General features: G+C 33.6%; 3 protein-coding genes across 6 annotated transcripts in view; 1 reads left to right on the top strand and 2 right to left on the bottom strand.

Annotated features, from left to right (window-relative positions):
- LOC18110728 (GDSL esterase/lipase At1g29670) overlaps nucleotides 1–10,019 on the bottom strand; it is a 55,778-nt gene extending 45,759 nt beyond the window's left edge. For 2 of the 4 annotated variants that reach the window (XR_008058189.1, XR_008058188.1), the window contains exons 1-5: nucleotides 9,719–10,011; nucleotides 9,085–9,209; nucleotides 8,725–8,970; nucleotides 8,192–8,438; nucleotides 7,764–8,030 (exon numbers count right to left, since the gene is read on the bottom strand). Coding sequence is in view for 1 of the 4 variants with exons in the window: in XM_024591552.2 (XP_024447320.2) it covers nucleotides 7,819–8,030; nucleotides 8,192–8,438; nucleotides 8,725–8,970; nucleotides 9,085–9,209; nucleotides 9,719–9,968 (1,080 nt within the window). In the remaining 3 variants the exon portion in view is untranslated. Of the gene's footprint in view, nucleotides 1–581; nucleotides 758–7,690; nucleotides 8,031–8,191; nucleotides 8,439–8,724; nucleotides 8,971–9,084; nucleotides 9,210–9,718 lie in introns of those variants that run through there. The other 2 variants (XR_008058190.1, XM_024591552.2) reach the window with 2 other exon arrangements.
- LOC18110611 (GDSL esterase/lipase At1g29670) overlaps nucleotides 1–16,349 on the top strand; it is an 89,689-nt gene that overhangs the window by 53,813 nt on the left and 19,527 nt on the right. The window lies entirely within an intron of this gene.
- LOC112325331 (fasciclin-like arabinogalactan protein 17) lies at nucleotides 13,533–14,570 on the bottom strand (the record flags this gene model as incomplete). The annotated part of the gene is made up of 1 exon (XM_024591731.2): nucleotides 13,533–14,570. A coding segment is annotated over one exon (1,023 nt), but the record flags the coding sequence as incomplete, so codon positions are not given.

Genomic DNA, 16,349 nt, shown 5'->3' with positions numbered 1-16,349 from the left:
CTTTCCAACGATACTAATCCCGCTTGAAACAGAGTTCAATAACTCTAGATATAGTTAAAAATGTGATGAGTGTTCAGACAGTAACAGTTCAAATGTCTAGACAAATTAATTCTTTTTTTCCTAATTAAGTCCAATATTATCAACTATATATATTATACTCAAGCACGTATAATTTTAGGTAAGTAAAATCAATTGATCCTACTAAAAAAACTAAAATTAAAAAGTCCAAAAGAAAAAAAAAATTGGTTAAAATTTAATTTGGTCCCTCTAAAGTCATCAATATTTGCTTCTATACCTTAAAATCTCTCAATGCTACCGTTGTGGTTTTCTAAACGTTTCAATGCCACTCCCAACCATCAACTAAACTATTTTTTAAATTTGCTTTTTGAGTTTTTTAGGTTTCTAAATGCATGTGATAACATAGATGTTGATTTGAGAGGGAAAGATGAGAGAAAAATCATAAAAATAAAACAAAAATGTGATAAAATTAACCTTCTGTTAGTTTTTAATAATGAAGAGCAAAATTTAAACTAGAAGAGTAGAACTGGAAAGTTGATAATCTATATGCACGAAAAAGATAGTTTATCCAAATATTTCGTAAGAAAACGATCTTATATATCATTCTTGAGGTACAAGTACATGCATGTTACAGCATATTGTCAGACTGTTTTTTTTTTCTTTTTCGTTTACAAGAAGTCATATTATTAGACTGCTGCTTTGCATAATTTTATCATCGTAACAAAGTGACCAAGACCACCTTATTTTTTATAAATTATTTATTATATTATTTATGGAATATTATCTTCCTTGACTTAGATCTGCATGTTAACTGATTAAATGACTGATATCGGTTGGATAAGCATCAGATGGAAGAATGGCATTGTACGATCTTCTTGCAGTGAATTGGTTCAAAGCTTCGGTAGGATGAACTGCATCCCAAAACGCATATTCAGTCCTATTTTGGCATGGGTCTTGAATGCATTGGCCATCACTACGTGCTGGACAACATCCAACGTTTGTAACCCTAAACCCTGTTATGCACAAAACAGACAATTTCCATTGCTTAGAGCCAAATATATAGTAATCATTAAAACAAGAAATTATTAGGTATACTGTGAATCGTACTCCTTGTATACTGAGTAATTCCTCGTATTAATAAATTGTAACATCCTCCACCAACAGGTTGGATGACTTACCGAGCACAGAAGGATCGCCAGATGACATCCCAGTAGAATTCAGGTATATAAAGCGTGCGTCATTGAACTCTCTATTCAGTTGATCAACAAGTGATACAAGTCCTGCGTTAAAAGGGAGGACTGCGTTGTTTATATTGGTCACACAAGAGACATTGTTGCGGCATAGAGTAGAAAATGAGTATGGAATGCTGCCTATTGGTCGAAGTCCAGGCAAGGCAATTTTCCTGGCTCCTAGGTGGTACAGAAGCTGAAGAAAAATAGAAACAAAAGACATAAATTCACAAAAAAGATAAATTAAAATATATATGGAATATAATGCATAAATTAAGGTACAAATACAATTATTATATCTTGAACATAATAAAATTTCTTCAGAACCGAACTAGAAAGCGTGCGAAACGGATAGCAATACCAACCTTTATTTGCTGACTGTACTGGTCAATTAAAACCTTGGCATATTGATCAGGGGTGTATAATCGGCTTGTTGTATAATTGCTAGGCATGAAGTAGTTGTTTAAGTAGTCATTACTGCCCAAGCTGACATAATATAAGCACTTATTAAGGTAATTTTCTGCTGCCTGCTTAGTCGCTAGTAATTGAGTCAAGCGACTGAGTGTAGCAGCATGATTTTGCAATTGCTCATTTAGGCTGATTCTATCACCCTGGAACATGTCAACGGAAATAGGAAAACAAAAAACAAATATAGAAGTTAAATCATACGACGTTGTAAAAATACTCACAGGCAAAAAATGACTACAACGTAAATTATTTGGTACCAGTTGCCTTCCACTCTCATCACGAATCCCTGATGCCCCAGATACATAGTTAACACCAACCAATATGTCTCTGCCTCTAGCAGTTGCAAATGGTGGAATAAATTGGTTAAAGCCCAGAAGTTCACCTGCAAATGCCCAAATGTAATGTCTATTCACCATCTGAACCGTATCCGTATGTGCAAATAAATTGTTCTGCTATGATCACGGTTAACGGGATTTTGACATATAAATTCTATGGTGAAAGAGATATACACAAGAAAAGAGAGAAACAAAAAAAAAAAAAAACTAAGAAATAATTTTTTATGAAGAAGAAAGACATTATTATCATTTTGAATAGATAAGAGTGAAATTCAAAGAAGACACAGTTTTCATGGTAGAATTGTTGAACAGATAAGAGTCTTTTTTTAATTTTTGGAACATGCAAGACATTAGACAACGTAAAAACTCGTTTAGGAGTACGTAAAATATTATAGGCTGTATTAGATATGACAACTCACTTACCATCACCAACATGTAATTGATCATTACCGAGATAAGGTTCTGCGTGTGTCATACCAGTATTTTTTGGAGTAACATGTTGATTGGCGTCGGTGTCAAGAAACCAAGTGGCAGAATTTTCTGTGGATGCGTCACTGAATGAGAAGTTGGCAGAGGCGTGATTACCATGTTGCACAAGCTGGGGGCATTGCTGTACAGAGTGCCCAAATATATTGCAAAGTTGGCACTCAATCGGTCGCTGCCACTAACCAGCATTACTGGTTCTACTTTGCTGCCAATCTGAACGATTCTGCTGCCAAGTCCCACGCTGTTGCTGTTGGAAGCTGCTGCTGTGACCTCTGACAGATGGAGCACCATATTGAGTTGGAGAGCGCATATTCCTCCACCCATTGTGTCTACCTCTGCCACGTTGAAAGGATGAACTGCTACCATTAAAACCAAAAAAAGAACGCTGGGCAGTGAAGGCAGAGGGGGACTACACAGGTGTTGGTAGTAACGGTGCAGCCATAGGGAGAGGATGAAGGGAGCTCCTGTGTAAAAACTTATGAGTAGATAAATGACTATGCAACTCAGAATATGGTAGAGGATCAGATTTTGTAGATAAACTAGTAACCAAGTCACGAAATTCATTGTGAAGGCCCCTAAACACTATAGGTTGAAGTCGGTGAAGGAGATGGGACGTCCTGCGGCAGCTAGCTTATCAAATAATCCTTTAGCCTTGTGCAGATAGGCGGTGACGGTATCATCACCTTGGCGAAGGTCTTGAAGACAGCCATGCAATTGCATGATTCTAGAGTTGGATGGAGACGCAAGAGCACGTTCTAGCGTGCTCCATACACTAGCAGATGTTGGAAAATCCACTACAAGGTGAAGAACGTCTGTGGATAGAAAGGAGAGGAGTGCACTGAGGATGAGTTGATCTTGCTGTTTCCATGTCAAGAAGGCAGGGGAAAAACCAGAACTAAAGGCAGGTGAAGTGGCAGAAACATCACTGTGCGGAGAGGGACACATCGTTGAGCCATCGACAAAGGAAAACACACCTTGACCGATCAAATAAGGCTTCATCTGCATACGCCAAAATAGATAATTTTTGTTGGTAAGTTTGAGATTGATGACATGTTGTGTGTTTGAAAGAGAAATGATGGCTGGTGGTGCTGCAGGGGCTGAGGAGAAAGATAAGGGTGTAGGAACAGACATACTGGTGGAAGCAGGAGCTACAAGGGAGGATGAGGTAGCAGTAGCAGGCATACTGTCATTGATGCCAGCTGCAGTAGCAGCAGAGGAATCCATTAGAGAGGCTGAAGAAGCTGGAGAAGTCGAATAGAAACTGCTGGAAGGTTGTGCCTATTGGGGAGAGAATAAACGTGCTGCAACAATTATTTTGCACAAAAGAGAAGGTTGTGCCGATTAAGGAGAAAAGAATCTGTTTAGATGTTTTCGGCTCTGATACCAAGTTGAAGCAGAAATTGTAATTGATTGAAGGGTGTACAAATCTGTAGCCATCTCTTTTATATATATAACTAGGGCAACATACAATAGTTACTGTGTAGCGTACTGCGCAGGATAAATATATACAGGAAAATACAATATTTCCTATATTACATCACATATCATAATATAACTCAATTTTTTACCATAATTTTTGCATATATATTTAAAATAAAAAAAAGTCTAAAAAATATATTTTTTTCGATAAATTTATCTGTTTTGTTATTTTATTTAATTTTTGTGTGCAAGAAATATTAAAAACATAAAAAAAAAATATAAAAATCGATGTAACTGGGGTTGCAATTGGACCAATATTTAAATATCACGAGCAAAAATGATGTTTGAAAATTTTTAAGTCATAATTAAGGTCTGAATCAAAGAGAAATGGGTTTAAATTGGTTTAATTTGGCTAAAATTAAAAGCAATTAAGGTTCAAGGATGAGTTTGGAACAAGTAGCCAAGTTATAAAATCAATTGAGGGCTTGATTGAAAGAGAGAAATTTGAAATTTGAAGTCAATTTGGCTTAAAAATAAAGAATTGGAGGAATAAGGATCAGATTGAGTAAAGCATAGAATTTCGAGGGTGAATGTTATTTTTGTTAGGGACTGAATTGAAAGAAATTAAGAAAAAAGATGGAAATTAACCAAGCATAAGAAATTGAACAACTAGGAACCAAGGAGCAAAATGCGCCGAAATGGAGAGACTATAATGAAGTTTGGCACAATTAAATCAAAGAAAAGAAGAAACCCTAACCAAGACTCAAAACGATGTCATTTCAAATTAAATGAAACAGTGCATTTTGAGTGAAAAAGGAAGAGCAACAGTTGGAGTTTCAAAATAAACGGCGTCGTTTTGTTCATGGCATTTGCAGATTTTTGGGCAGGAAAAAGGCAAAATCAGTGAGGTCTCATGCAACTTTAGGGCTTAGTTTCGGTCCTGATTAAGTCTCTTTATGGTGCAGAAACGATGGAAATGTGTCTTCTAACATATCAGCTACAATCTTGGTGCACGAAATCAGATTTTAATTTCCAGAATCAGCTAAATCAGCCTCCCTCCAAGACTAACTATCGTTCTTTTCATTTGGATGTGAGATTTAGATTGCAAAATCTAACCCTATCTCGATGAATCAAGTAAAGAGCATGTTCTTTAATATGTTGGCTAGCTACAATGATACAAGAAATCAGGCTTTAACTCTTAGAATCCGCTATAGAATTTGTGTCAAACATGCTCTCTCAATTAACCTCCTCCCAATACCAGCAGCCATCCTTTCGATTTTGATGAAAGATTTAGCTTTCAAAATTTGGTCATATCTCCATGAATCAAGTAAAAATCATGTTTTATGATATATTGGATACAATCACGATACAAGAGATCATGTTTTAACTCTCCGAATCCACTACAGATTCTTAGCCAAACGTGCCCTCTCAGTCACCTTTCTTCAAACACCAGCAGTCCAGCCCTTCCATTCTTGTTCAAGACCCAACCTTTAAACTTTGATTCTCTCCCCATAAATCAAGCGAAGAGGGCTTGGTGGCCGGCTTCTAAGCAGATTTTCAATTCAGAATTGTCATAATTTAATTTTTGAATTTTCAAAAACAAAAACAATACTATAAAAAATGAATGAATAAAAAATATTTGAGAACTGAGTTAAGAGAATACAAATTTGAAGTTTGAGGATTGAATTATAATTTGGGAGTCAATTTGGTTAAAAATTGAAAGAATTGGAAGTTTGGTGATTTAATTGAACTTGGAATTGTTTAATTAATGAAATTAGAGACCTAATTGTTAAATGTCAGAAGTTCAAGGGTCAAATTAAAAATAGTCATTTCGTGTGAAATCGGTGTCGTTTTCAACCCACACTGTTTATCATCTCCTCATCCTGAAGACCGGATCAACAAGAGACACAGCCAGCAGATCATGGACCACGATGCCCATGATCCCTCACAGAACATGCCTCATTTCTGGAGGCATGAACATACGACCTTCCTGGCTTTATAAAAGCTAGAGAAAGGCCTCACAGGGAAAAGGACAGGCTAAAAAACACACAGAGAGAAAGACAGAAATGAAAAAAACACTAGAACAACACAGGAGGCGAGAACGAACGCAAAATAAGAGAGGGAGAGAGAGCCAGACGCAGAGAGACAGAGTGATAAACCAGAGAACCAAGAACGAACGAACAAAAAAACAAGAAAACTATAGAGAACAGAAAAACCCAGGAACACGCAGACAGACAGAGAAGAAAAACAGAAGCGATGTCTAGAGCACGCCATCACCATCGTCTTCGACTTCATCTCCCCTGTATCAGGTAAGTTCTTTCTTATTCCCCGCTTTCTTCTCCATTATAATTCATTTGTTCCTCGCACACGCCTGCTACTTGGTAGGCTCACTGCTTGAGCCAGTGACCAGGCTGGACCGGCTGGGTCCAGCTCAGGTCATACCGGCTTGGTCAGACCCAGCCTCACCCAAAAAAAAAAAAAAAACAGAAACAACTATGACCAGGCCATGCCAATTTGTTTTGGGCCAAGGAAGTATTTGACAAAATACACCTTTATGCCAATTCCCTTTATTTTATTCCCCTTTGTTTTAATATCTGGCCAAGCGAGCTCCTCCTTTGTGATATCAGAAAATTGCTTAAAAAATTCAAGGACATTTTTGAATTTATTTGCAAGTACCTCATATTTTTTTTTTTTTAGATATTTCACTATATAACTGATCTGTGAATTTTTACTGTGAAATACAAATTAGTGTATGATACTTTTTAAAAAAATATGAATGCATTGATTTAAAAATCATTTTAATGGTTTATTTACTAACGCCAGAGTTGGGAATACCATATGTTTTTTTTTCCTACGTAATATTTACCAACGTCAGCGTTGAAAGTATGCGTTGTTGAATATACACGAACGTCAAAGTCAGGAATATTACAAGCAAACCATCATAACATAAATCAACAAAAATTTAGCAATTTAAGATAAGAATTAGCAATGTAGCCTGTCTCAGACAGGACATTTAAGTGGTGATAATATCTTTTCTTTTACGTAACCAATCTCGTACCATAGAATTTCTCTTGACCAATTAGGGTTTCTAATGACTATAATATTAGGTAACGACTCTTTAAGCCAGATCTTTTCATATCAAAGAACAAAATGTCAGAATCAATTCTTTAATATTGAATTTTTTAATATTGCCGCGATGTTGGGTGTGACAATAATAATTATAGGATGATGTTCGAGGATTTGATTTGGGATTAAAATCAGTGATTGTTTCCTTTCATTCACCTATAAAATGGCAGACCAGGATAAAAATAACAAGGAGGAGAGGACAAAAAAAAACTCATGAAAATGGTGACACTAGTGAGAGAAAAAAGAAAGGATATAAGAAAGAGAGACAGGCAGAGAGTAAGGGGTAGAAACACATTCAAGGAAAGCAAGAGGAAGGCAAGATTACTTCAATATCAACACACGTTGCCAAGGCAATTGTGTAGTCTTTTTCTTTACAAATTCCAGTTCAGTCTAGGAGAAATCGCTCTGCAGAACCAGCTGGTTCAAACATCTTCGTACACTGATATCTTTTTATAATTTCTATGTAAAGTTTTTGAATTTCCAATTTTATTTTGCTTCTTAATGCTTGAGTGTATGTGTATCAAACTGAAAATCTTGGACTTAACTTTATCAGCTAGAATTTTCTGTGATGGTTGCTTTATGTGATACTAAAATAAATGATCTTTGAGATATGTCAAGAAGTCATATTATTAGACTGCTGTTTTACATAATTTTATCATCGTAACAAAGTGACCAAGACCACATTATTTCTATAAATTATTTATGGAATATTATCTTCCTTGACTTAGATCTGCATGTTAACTGATTAAATGACTGATATCGGTTGGATAAGCATCAGATGGAAGAAAGGCATTGTACGATCTTCTTGCAGTGAATTGGTTCAAAGCTTCGGTAGGATGAATTGCATCCCAAAACACATATTCAGTCCTATTTTGGCATGGGGTTGAGTCTTGAATGCATTGGCCATCACTACGTGCTGGACAACATCCAACGTCTACAACCCTAAACCCTGTTATGCACATAACAGACAATTTCCATTGCTTAGAGCCAAATAGTAATCATTAAAACAAGAAATTATTAGGTATACTGTGAATCGTACTCCTTATATACTGAGCAATTCCTCGTATTAATAAATTGTAACATCCTCCACCAACAGGTTGGATGACTTACCGAGCACAGAAGGATCGCCAGATGACATCCCAGTAGAATTCAGGTATATAAAGCGTGCGTCATTCAACTCTCTATTCAGTTGATCAACAAGTGATACGAGTCCTGCGTTAAAAGGGAGGACTGCGTTGTTTATATTGGTCACACAAGAGAGATTGTTGCGGCATAGAGTAGAAAATGAGTAAGGAATGCTGCCTATTGCTCCAAGTCCAGGCAAGGCAATTTTCCTGGCTCCTAGGAGGTACAGAAGCTGAAGAAAAATAGAAACAAAAGACATAAATTCACAAAAAAGATAAATTGAAATATATATGGGCTATAATGCATAAATTAAGGTACAAATACAATTATTAAAAAACATTTATAGTGTTCAAGCTCTAACTACGAATCCTCATTCAATAAAATAGATGGATACATCTAGTCCCATAAAAAGTGATAAGTATTTCTTATATTTTTCTCTCTTTCTTCTTGTATCCAAGTATCAATGTTTATATTTTGAGCATCATAAAATTTCTCGCGAAACGGATAGCAATACCAACCTTTATTTGCTGACTGTACTGGTCAATTAAAACCTTGGCATATTGATCAGGGGTGTATAATCGGCTTGTTGTATAATTGCTAGGCATGAAGTAGTTGTTTAAGTAGTCATTACTGCCCAAGCTGACATAATATAAGCACTTATTAAGGTAATTTTCTGCTGCCTGCTTAGTCCCTAGTAATTGAGTCAAGCGACTGAGTGTAGCAGCATGATTTTGCAATTGCTCATTTAGGCTGATTCTATCACCCTGGAACATGTCAACGGAAATAGGAAAACAAAAAACAAATATAGAAGTTAAATCATAGGACGTTGTAAAAATACTCACAGGCAAAAAATTACTACAACGTAAATTATTTGGTACCAGTTGCCTTCCACTCTCATCACGAATCCCTGCTGCCCCAGATCCATAGTTAACACCAACCAATATGTCTCTGCCTCTAGCAGTTGCAAATGGTGGAATAAATTGGTTAAAGCCCAGAAGTTCACCTGCAAATGCCCAAATGTAATGTCTATTCACCATCTGAACCGTATCCGTATGTGCAAATAAATTGTTCTGCTATGATCACGGTTAAGGGGATTTTGACATATAAATTCTATGGTGAAAGAGATAGACACAAGAAAAGAGAGAGAAAAAAAAAAAACTAAGAAACAATTTTTTAAGAAGAAGAAAGACATTATTATTATTTTGAATAGACAACCCGTTAACAATTTTTGACTATGCAGGTTGTTCTATCAATTCACAACTTTTGACTAAATACCTGAACTATACCTCAGGAGAGATGATGTAGTTTATTCTTAAACAATATATAATATATGATGAAACTTTATGTGGAAATAACAATATATCACGTTATTGTGATATTAATTACGCTATACTACGTGATAAACAAGACTTAAACTGATATAATTTGGTATATATATTATTGAGACAAATTATAATGCATTTCGAAACTAATGTGAAAGTGATAACGTGCAAGGAGATGAGAAGGGAGCACCAATGATATCCACTACGGTTCGGCCATTAGTAAACCTTCCGGTGGTTCCATTTGGGAAGTCAATTCCATATGGGCGGTAATTGGCCTTAGCAGCCGTTACAAGGTTGTTGTTGTTGCCACTATCCGCCAACGAGTCTCCAAATATGAAAAAACAAGGCACCTGTGGAGCTGCATGAGCACAATTTTGCAAATTCGACACCAGCTTCAATAGGACAAGTAGTAAGCAACATACTTTGATCTTGTATGCCATTTCTAATCAATTTGCAGGAAACTAAGGTGGGAGAACGAAGGAATCGATGGTAACACAGCCTGATGAAAACGTCGGGATTATATAGGGTAGGAAGAGGTGGGCAATGCTACAGACATGGTAACAGTAAATTATTTATATTATTATTATTATTATTATTATTATTATTATAGTTCACTTTTAGTTTCTTTAATGATCTGAGTTTCCTTAACCATTGCTGATCATATTTTTTTTTAAAAATAGCTTTCTTAATTATGTTTTCTTTATTTGGCTATGAGAAATGATTTAAACTACTTTTATGAGATTTTTAAATCAATTATTACTTTTAAATAAAAAACTTTTCACTTTATTTTTTTAATTTGATATTTTGAATATTCGCAAGTCAACTTTCACATATCCACAAGTGTCATCTTGATTACGTGTACACAATTTTTGAAACCATAAATATCTTTGATAAATATATAGTGGTTGACTATAGGTGTCTTTCAATGCACAGAAGGCTACCTCTCTCTTTAAGAATTACTTTTCTGAAAGAAAAAAAAAAAAAAACGTATATCTCCAAAAAGAGGTCTCCACAAATTTTTGTGTTTACCTAAGAAAGCGTCATTTTCCTTGTTTTTTTTTTATAAAAAAAATTCATATAATTAAAGCATATTGATCCAAAGCATTTCTATGGAAATTATAAAAATTTAAATATAAAATAACTTATCCATGCATATAACAGTTAGGTGATAATATAAATTGTATGTATTAAAAAAATTGACAAAACAAAATTCGTATAATTTTTCATATTTCCCTTTTAAATTAAATACTGGGGATACTAACGTTTTTTTTTTTAATTAATGATGCTATTATTCTTATAATTTAAACTAAGAGCATAATATTCATGATAAATTAAAATTTATTCTTCATTTGGGAAAGGGAGATTCCTCACATTAATTAAGATAAAGAATGATCACTTTATCCCAAGCACAATATTACTTGAAACGTTGCCATTCCTAGCTAGCTCACTTAATTTCTTGGCCTCTTTGTCAGCATTTCATGAGTTGGTTGGGCATTAACGCTGCGTATGGGAGTCTTTGATCAGTTATTTTGCTAGTAAAAGGTAAATTCCATCCACGAGCATTTGATTTTGAGGATATTAATTATACTAATTTACAATATAATATTTGAGTTTATTTTTCATCGTTTATCTTTTTAATTGATAGCTACGTACAGATACCAAAATTTTCTAAAAAATAATATATATTGAAATCTAATTTTTAAAGTTGTTTCAATCATAATTCTTAAAACATTTAATTAATTTACAATATAATATTTGAGTTTATTTTTCATCGTTTATCTTTTTGATTGATAGCTACATACAGATACCAAAATTTTCTAAAAAATAATATATATTGAAATCTAATTTTTAAAGTTGAAACTGTATTTTATTTCAATCATAATTAATAAATTTCTCAGAAATAATATATAAATTACAGTTAAAATCGTATTTTGTTTCAATCATAATTCTTAAAACATTTAATTAATAAATAAATACTATAATTTTACATAGATCCTGCTGAAAATTCTCCTTTTTAATTAACAAAAAAACTATATTATAGTTATATTTTTTTAAAAAAAAAAACTCATATTTTTAAACCATAACTATAAAAACAACAAACACACTTGAAATTTGCAACTATTACTCTTGAGGCAGGTGTGTAGTGTGGGATCACAACTCATTTAATATATTTTTTCATAAATACTTGGCATTAATTTAGAATTTAATTTCCCGGCGACCCACACCTTGTGCACGGACCATGCTTAATATCTCTATAGACATTGACCGAAAGAAATAAATTATGTAACTGAATGCTGAAATTAACCCCTCGATAACATCATCAAATGAGATTTGCAAGCAATCTTCGAACGAGATCATAATAATAATTGAAATGATTAATTAAAATATAAAATATAAAAGAATAAAAATGAAAGAAAGACTTTAATGAAAGAAAAGAAAGCAGTAGAAGATGGAACTAAAAAAAAAAAAACTATTTATATGAAATGGAGGCTACATCTCAATAGGTGATTTTTTCGGTTAGTGATCAATATTGACGGTTGATTTGGTGACCTCTACACGTATTTCGAAGTCCTTAATTTCATATCGGCCGTAATTTAAAAGGTTTATAATTGGAAAGACTAGACAACTAACCCTTAAAAATTACCTAAATTCTACCGCCGGGGAGATGCTTCACTTTCTTTATAATTTTTTGTTTTGTTTATTTTATCCATGTATTTTTTTTAAAACAATTATAATCTAATTCTATTTCTATTGAGATATAGTTTTAAATTATATTCTAAGACAAAATAAAAAAGGATCATAATGTAAAATACAAAAAAAAAATACATGATGGATCATAGTTTTTATAATTTTTATTTTTATTTAAAATTTCATTTTATTTATTTTTAAGTTTATTGGTTTAAGATATAAGAGAGAAAAGAACCAGAAAACAATAAAAGAAGATAAAAATTGATGGTTGGCCAAATTATAGCCATGAAAAAAGTCTTTTTTTGATATTAATATATTTTATTTGATGAGAGGAGTTTTATTGAGATTTTTTTCCCCTTAATTTTTATGAAAAAGTAAATTAGGGTTAGTGGTAATTTGTACTCCAATTTAATTTTTGTTTTTTAAATTTATTTTGAGATATTTTGAGTTGATAAATTGATTTGTTAATATAATATGAATGTTTATTAAATATTTTTAAATAAAAATATTTTCAAAATAAATTTTTAAATTAAAAAAATCTCAGCTTGATTTTTTCATCATCTCTCTATGGTAAAATGTTTTTTAAAAAAAACAGATAAACAATGTTTCGCTTGTTATAGTAGATGTGGCATTATTTGCCGTGATAATTAATGACGTGACTTTTGGTTTTATTTTTATTTTTTTAAAAATGGAAAACCAATAAACAAAAAAGAAAAGGATAGGCATGTGAGCCTATCCCTTGCAACCCCTGCGTGGCCTTTTTCTTCTTTGAATCAAGCAAGCTAGGCGAGACAGTATCAATCGCGTGGCCTCTGTTTATTCAATCCATTATACTTTTTTTTTCTTTTTTTAATTAAATTTTATTCAATAAAATATATTAAAAATATCATTTTATTAAATATTAGTCAGCTTATATTTATTTTTTATGACATCATAGCATTTTTTTGATAAAATTATCAAATACTCTATACATAAATATCATGAAAATATCTTTATCATAAATAACTTTAAAATATCATTTGAAATAATTATATTATAGTTTTGTTCTTACAAAATTATTGAGCTTTTTTTTTACAACCCTTCATACTTGTTTTTTTTTTAATTGTTTTTTAGCTTCTCAAGGAAAAAAATTTTATTATCAAATGATCGCATTCAGTGTTTTAAGACCCGGCCCGGCCCGGCGGGTCGACCCGTGACCCGGTCGACCCGGGCCTGTGGCCGGGCCGGGTCTAAGCAAAAAACAGGCTGGGAATTGGCCCGGCCAGACCCGGTCGACCTGGAGGGTCGACCCGGGACCCGGCCGGCCCGGCCAAACCCGTCTGAGACCCGAGTTAATTTTTTTTGGGTTTTTTTGATGCCTCAATGTTCAGCCCGTAGATTATCTGCTCTGGTGCTCCCGGTTCACTCAACTGGTCCGTTGTAAGCTTAGCCATTGCTTCATCATTTGGGGCTAAAACTGTTAGCACATACCCTTCAGAGACCAATCTTCCCATTTCAGTTGCTAATGATGTTAGATTCACAAGAATATCAGCCATTTCATTGTATCCTCCATATAAAAGAAGGGTTTCAATGAAATCTTTAACTTGTTTTTCTCCATTGAAATGGTGATGAGGTCCACCTGGACCAGGAGCTGGAGCTGGGGCAAGAGATGGGCCGGGCGCCATTGCATCATAGATTGGTAGCACCGGGGCTGAACCGGGTTTTGCTGGTAGTGCTGGTTTCTTCAACCTGTGTGTTCTTGGATCAACCTCTGGTGCTCCTTCTGGTTTCACAGCTGAGATTGATTGCAAACTCCTGCGATTGTTGAAATCCTGCTGAACAGATCGTGGGATTAGCAACCTTTTTATCCCATGAATCACTCCATCTGGCCTCTCCACTGCATTCACCTGAATGATTTTCGCGGAATCTATTAACTTCTCGCCGGATTCCTGACTGCTGAGTTTGACTCTATCGCGGCACAAAGTGCTGTTATGTTGAAGAGAAGAGTTATGGCTAGGATTGATTCTGTTGGGTACAATGTGGTAAAGTAAAAGAGTCTGGAGAGACTTGAGATTGCCAGGTTCAAGCAAGAACCTCTGGAATTCAGGATCAAGATCGCGTTCAAGAGCTTCGTTCTTAGGAGCAAAGATGGTGATATTGTGTTTACCAACAGCATCTTCAAGGGTTTGTAAAAGAAGTGCTTTTTCAACGAGTTCAGCTAGTTCTGTATAATGGGAGTCGAGAAGGGCTACAAGAACGGAGTTTGAGTTGATTTGGCCAGAATAAGTGCCATTACTATGGTTTTCTTGCAATGCAGAAAAAGAAAACCCCAGATGGAAAGTAGAGACAAGAAGAAATGTGAAGAAAATGTTAAAACATGAGAGTTACCCCCATATTGTTTTTTATAGGTTTTTTTTGGTTGACCCGAGTTGACCCGAGTCAACCCATCTGACCCGTGACCCGGAGGGTCGACCGGGTCAATAACCGGGTCGAGTTTTAAAACTATGATCGCATTAAAAAAATACTGTATTTTTTTTGTTGAGAAACCATTAATCATTGCTTTTTAATAAAATTTGCTTTTATGATTCTCATTATTTTTCGTTTAAAAAATAAATATTTTGATAAATAAATTATCTAAAAAAAATTATATTAATAAGATAATTTTTATTTTATTTAAAATCATGTTTTTTTTATTCGTTGTTTCAGAAACTTTAGAGTTTATTGAATTTTTATTCTAATCACCTTTGATTTTTATTAAATGATGTGCATTATTAAAAAAATCCTATATTTTTTTGTTGAGAAAAATTGATTAATAAAAAAAAGGATTATACTAGAAAATCATTTTCTTTTGACAGAATGTAATTATAAAAGAATTATTAACATATAATGAAATAAAAAGTATAAATAGCTCTTAATGACGCAAAATCAAATAAAAATCAAACTGCTAGAAGGATAGCACCAGCAGCATCGCCGGCCAAAATAGAAGATAGACTGCAGGTGAGCAGTCCCAAATAATGTTCTTGCACTACAAGAAAAATAAGAATTTTGGATGGAATTTTCGTCCATAATTTTTTATGAAAACAATTTCATTGTCAATTAGCGATGGAGATTAAGAGTAATTAATTTTAGTCAGAAATCCTGTTAGAAATATTCTAAAAAAACAAATAATTTATGTTGATAATTCCCATAAAAAAATACTTTAATTAAAACCTTTAAAATCTGATTTCCCACCATAACATAAATTCTCGTAAAAATACAATCATATTACCATCGAGAATTATTTTTTTAAAAGACATGAACGTAATTGGTAAGACCCAATTTTTTACCTTCATTTTTGTATATATATTTAAAATAAAAAAATCCAAAAAATATATCTTAAAAAATATATTGTTGGAGAAACCAAGTTATTTTGGTTATTGTTGGAGGACCAAAATGAGTAAAGCGGAGAATTTAGAGGGCAAATATTATTTTGGTTAGCGACTGAATGGAAACAAATTAAGAAAAAAGATGGAAATTAACCAAAAATAAGAAATTAAAAGGCTAGGAACCAAGGAGCAAAGGACGCCGAAATTGAAAGATTTAGCTTAAAAAAATTGGTCCTATCTCCAAGAATCAAGAAAAGATCATATTCTATGATATATTGGCTACAATCACGACACAAGAGATCATGCTTTAACTCATAGAATCCACTACAGATTCTGAGCCAAACATGCCCTCTCAGTCAGCATTTCTTCAAAATCGGTGATTGTTTCCTTTTATTCACCTATAAAATCATTTAGTAAAAGCTGATGCCACGAACCACAAATTTTTTATCCAATTAGTAAAAGCTGATGCCACGAACCTTCTTCCTCTTCATCAGCCCAGGATCTTTATCCAATTAGTAAAAGCTGATGCCACGAACCACAAATTTTTTATCATGAAAAATCATGAATAAGAAACAGATTAAAACTAAACAGTCACAAAAGTACTTTTTATAGTTAGTGTTTCCTGGTATGAATCGACGTTACTCATTAATCAATACTTATTATTGCTAGTGTATATATCCTATAGTTAATGGAGTGATTATTGTTAGAGAATAATATAAATCATATCCTGGGACCTCATCTAATAGCTTAAACTTTTGAGTTGAATTGGTTCCTTGACATGTTCCAACA

Source organism: Populus trichocarpa, chromosome 19, assembly GCF_000002775.5.
Source record: "Populus trichocarpa isolate Nisqually-1 chromosome 19, P.trichocarpa_v4.1, whole genome shotgun sequence".
Lineage (NCBI taxonomy): Eukaryota > Viridiplantae > Streptophyta > Magnoliopsida > Malpighiales > Salicaceae > Populus > Populus trichocarpa.
The sequence above is the reverse complement of the archived record's forward strand: the minus strand, read 5'-3'. Positions and strand labels throughout refer to the sequence as shown.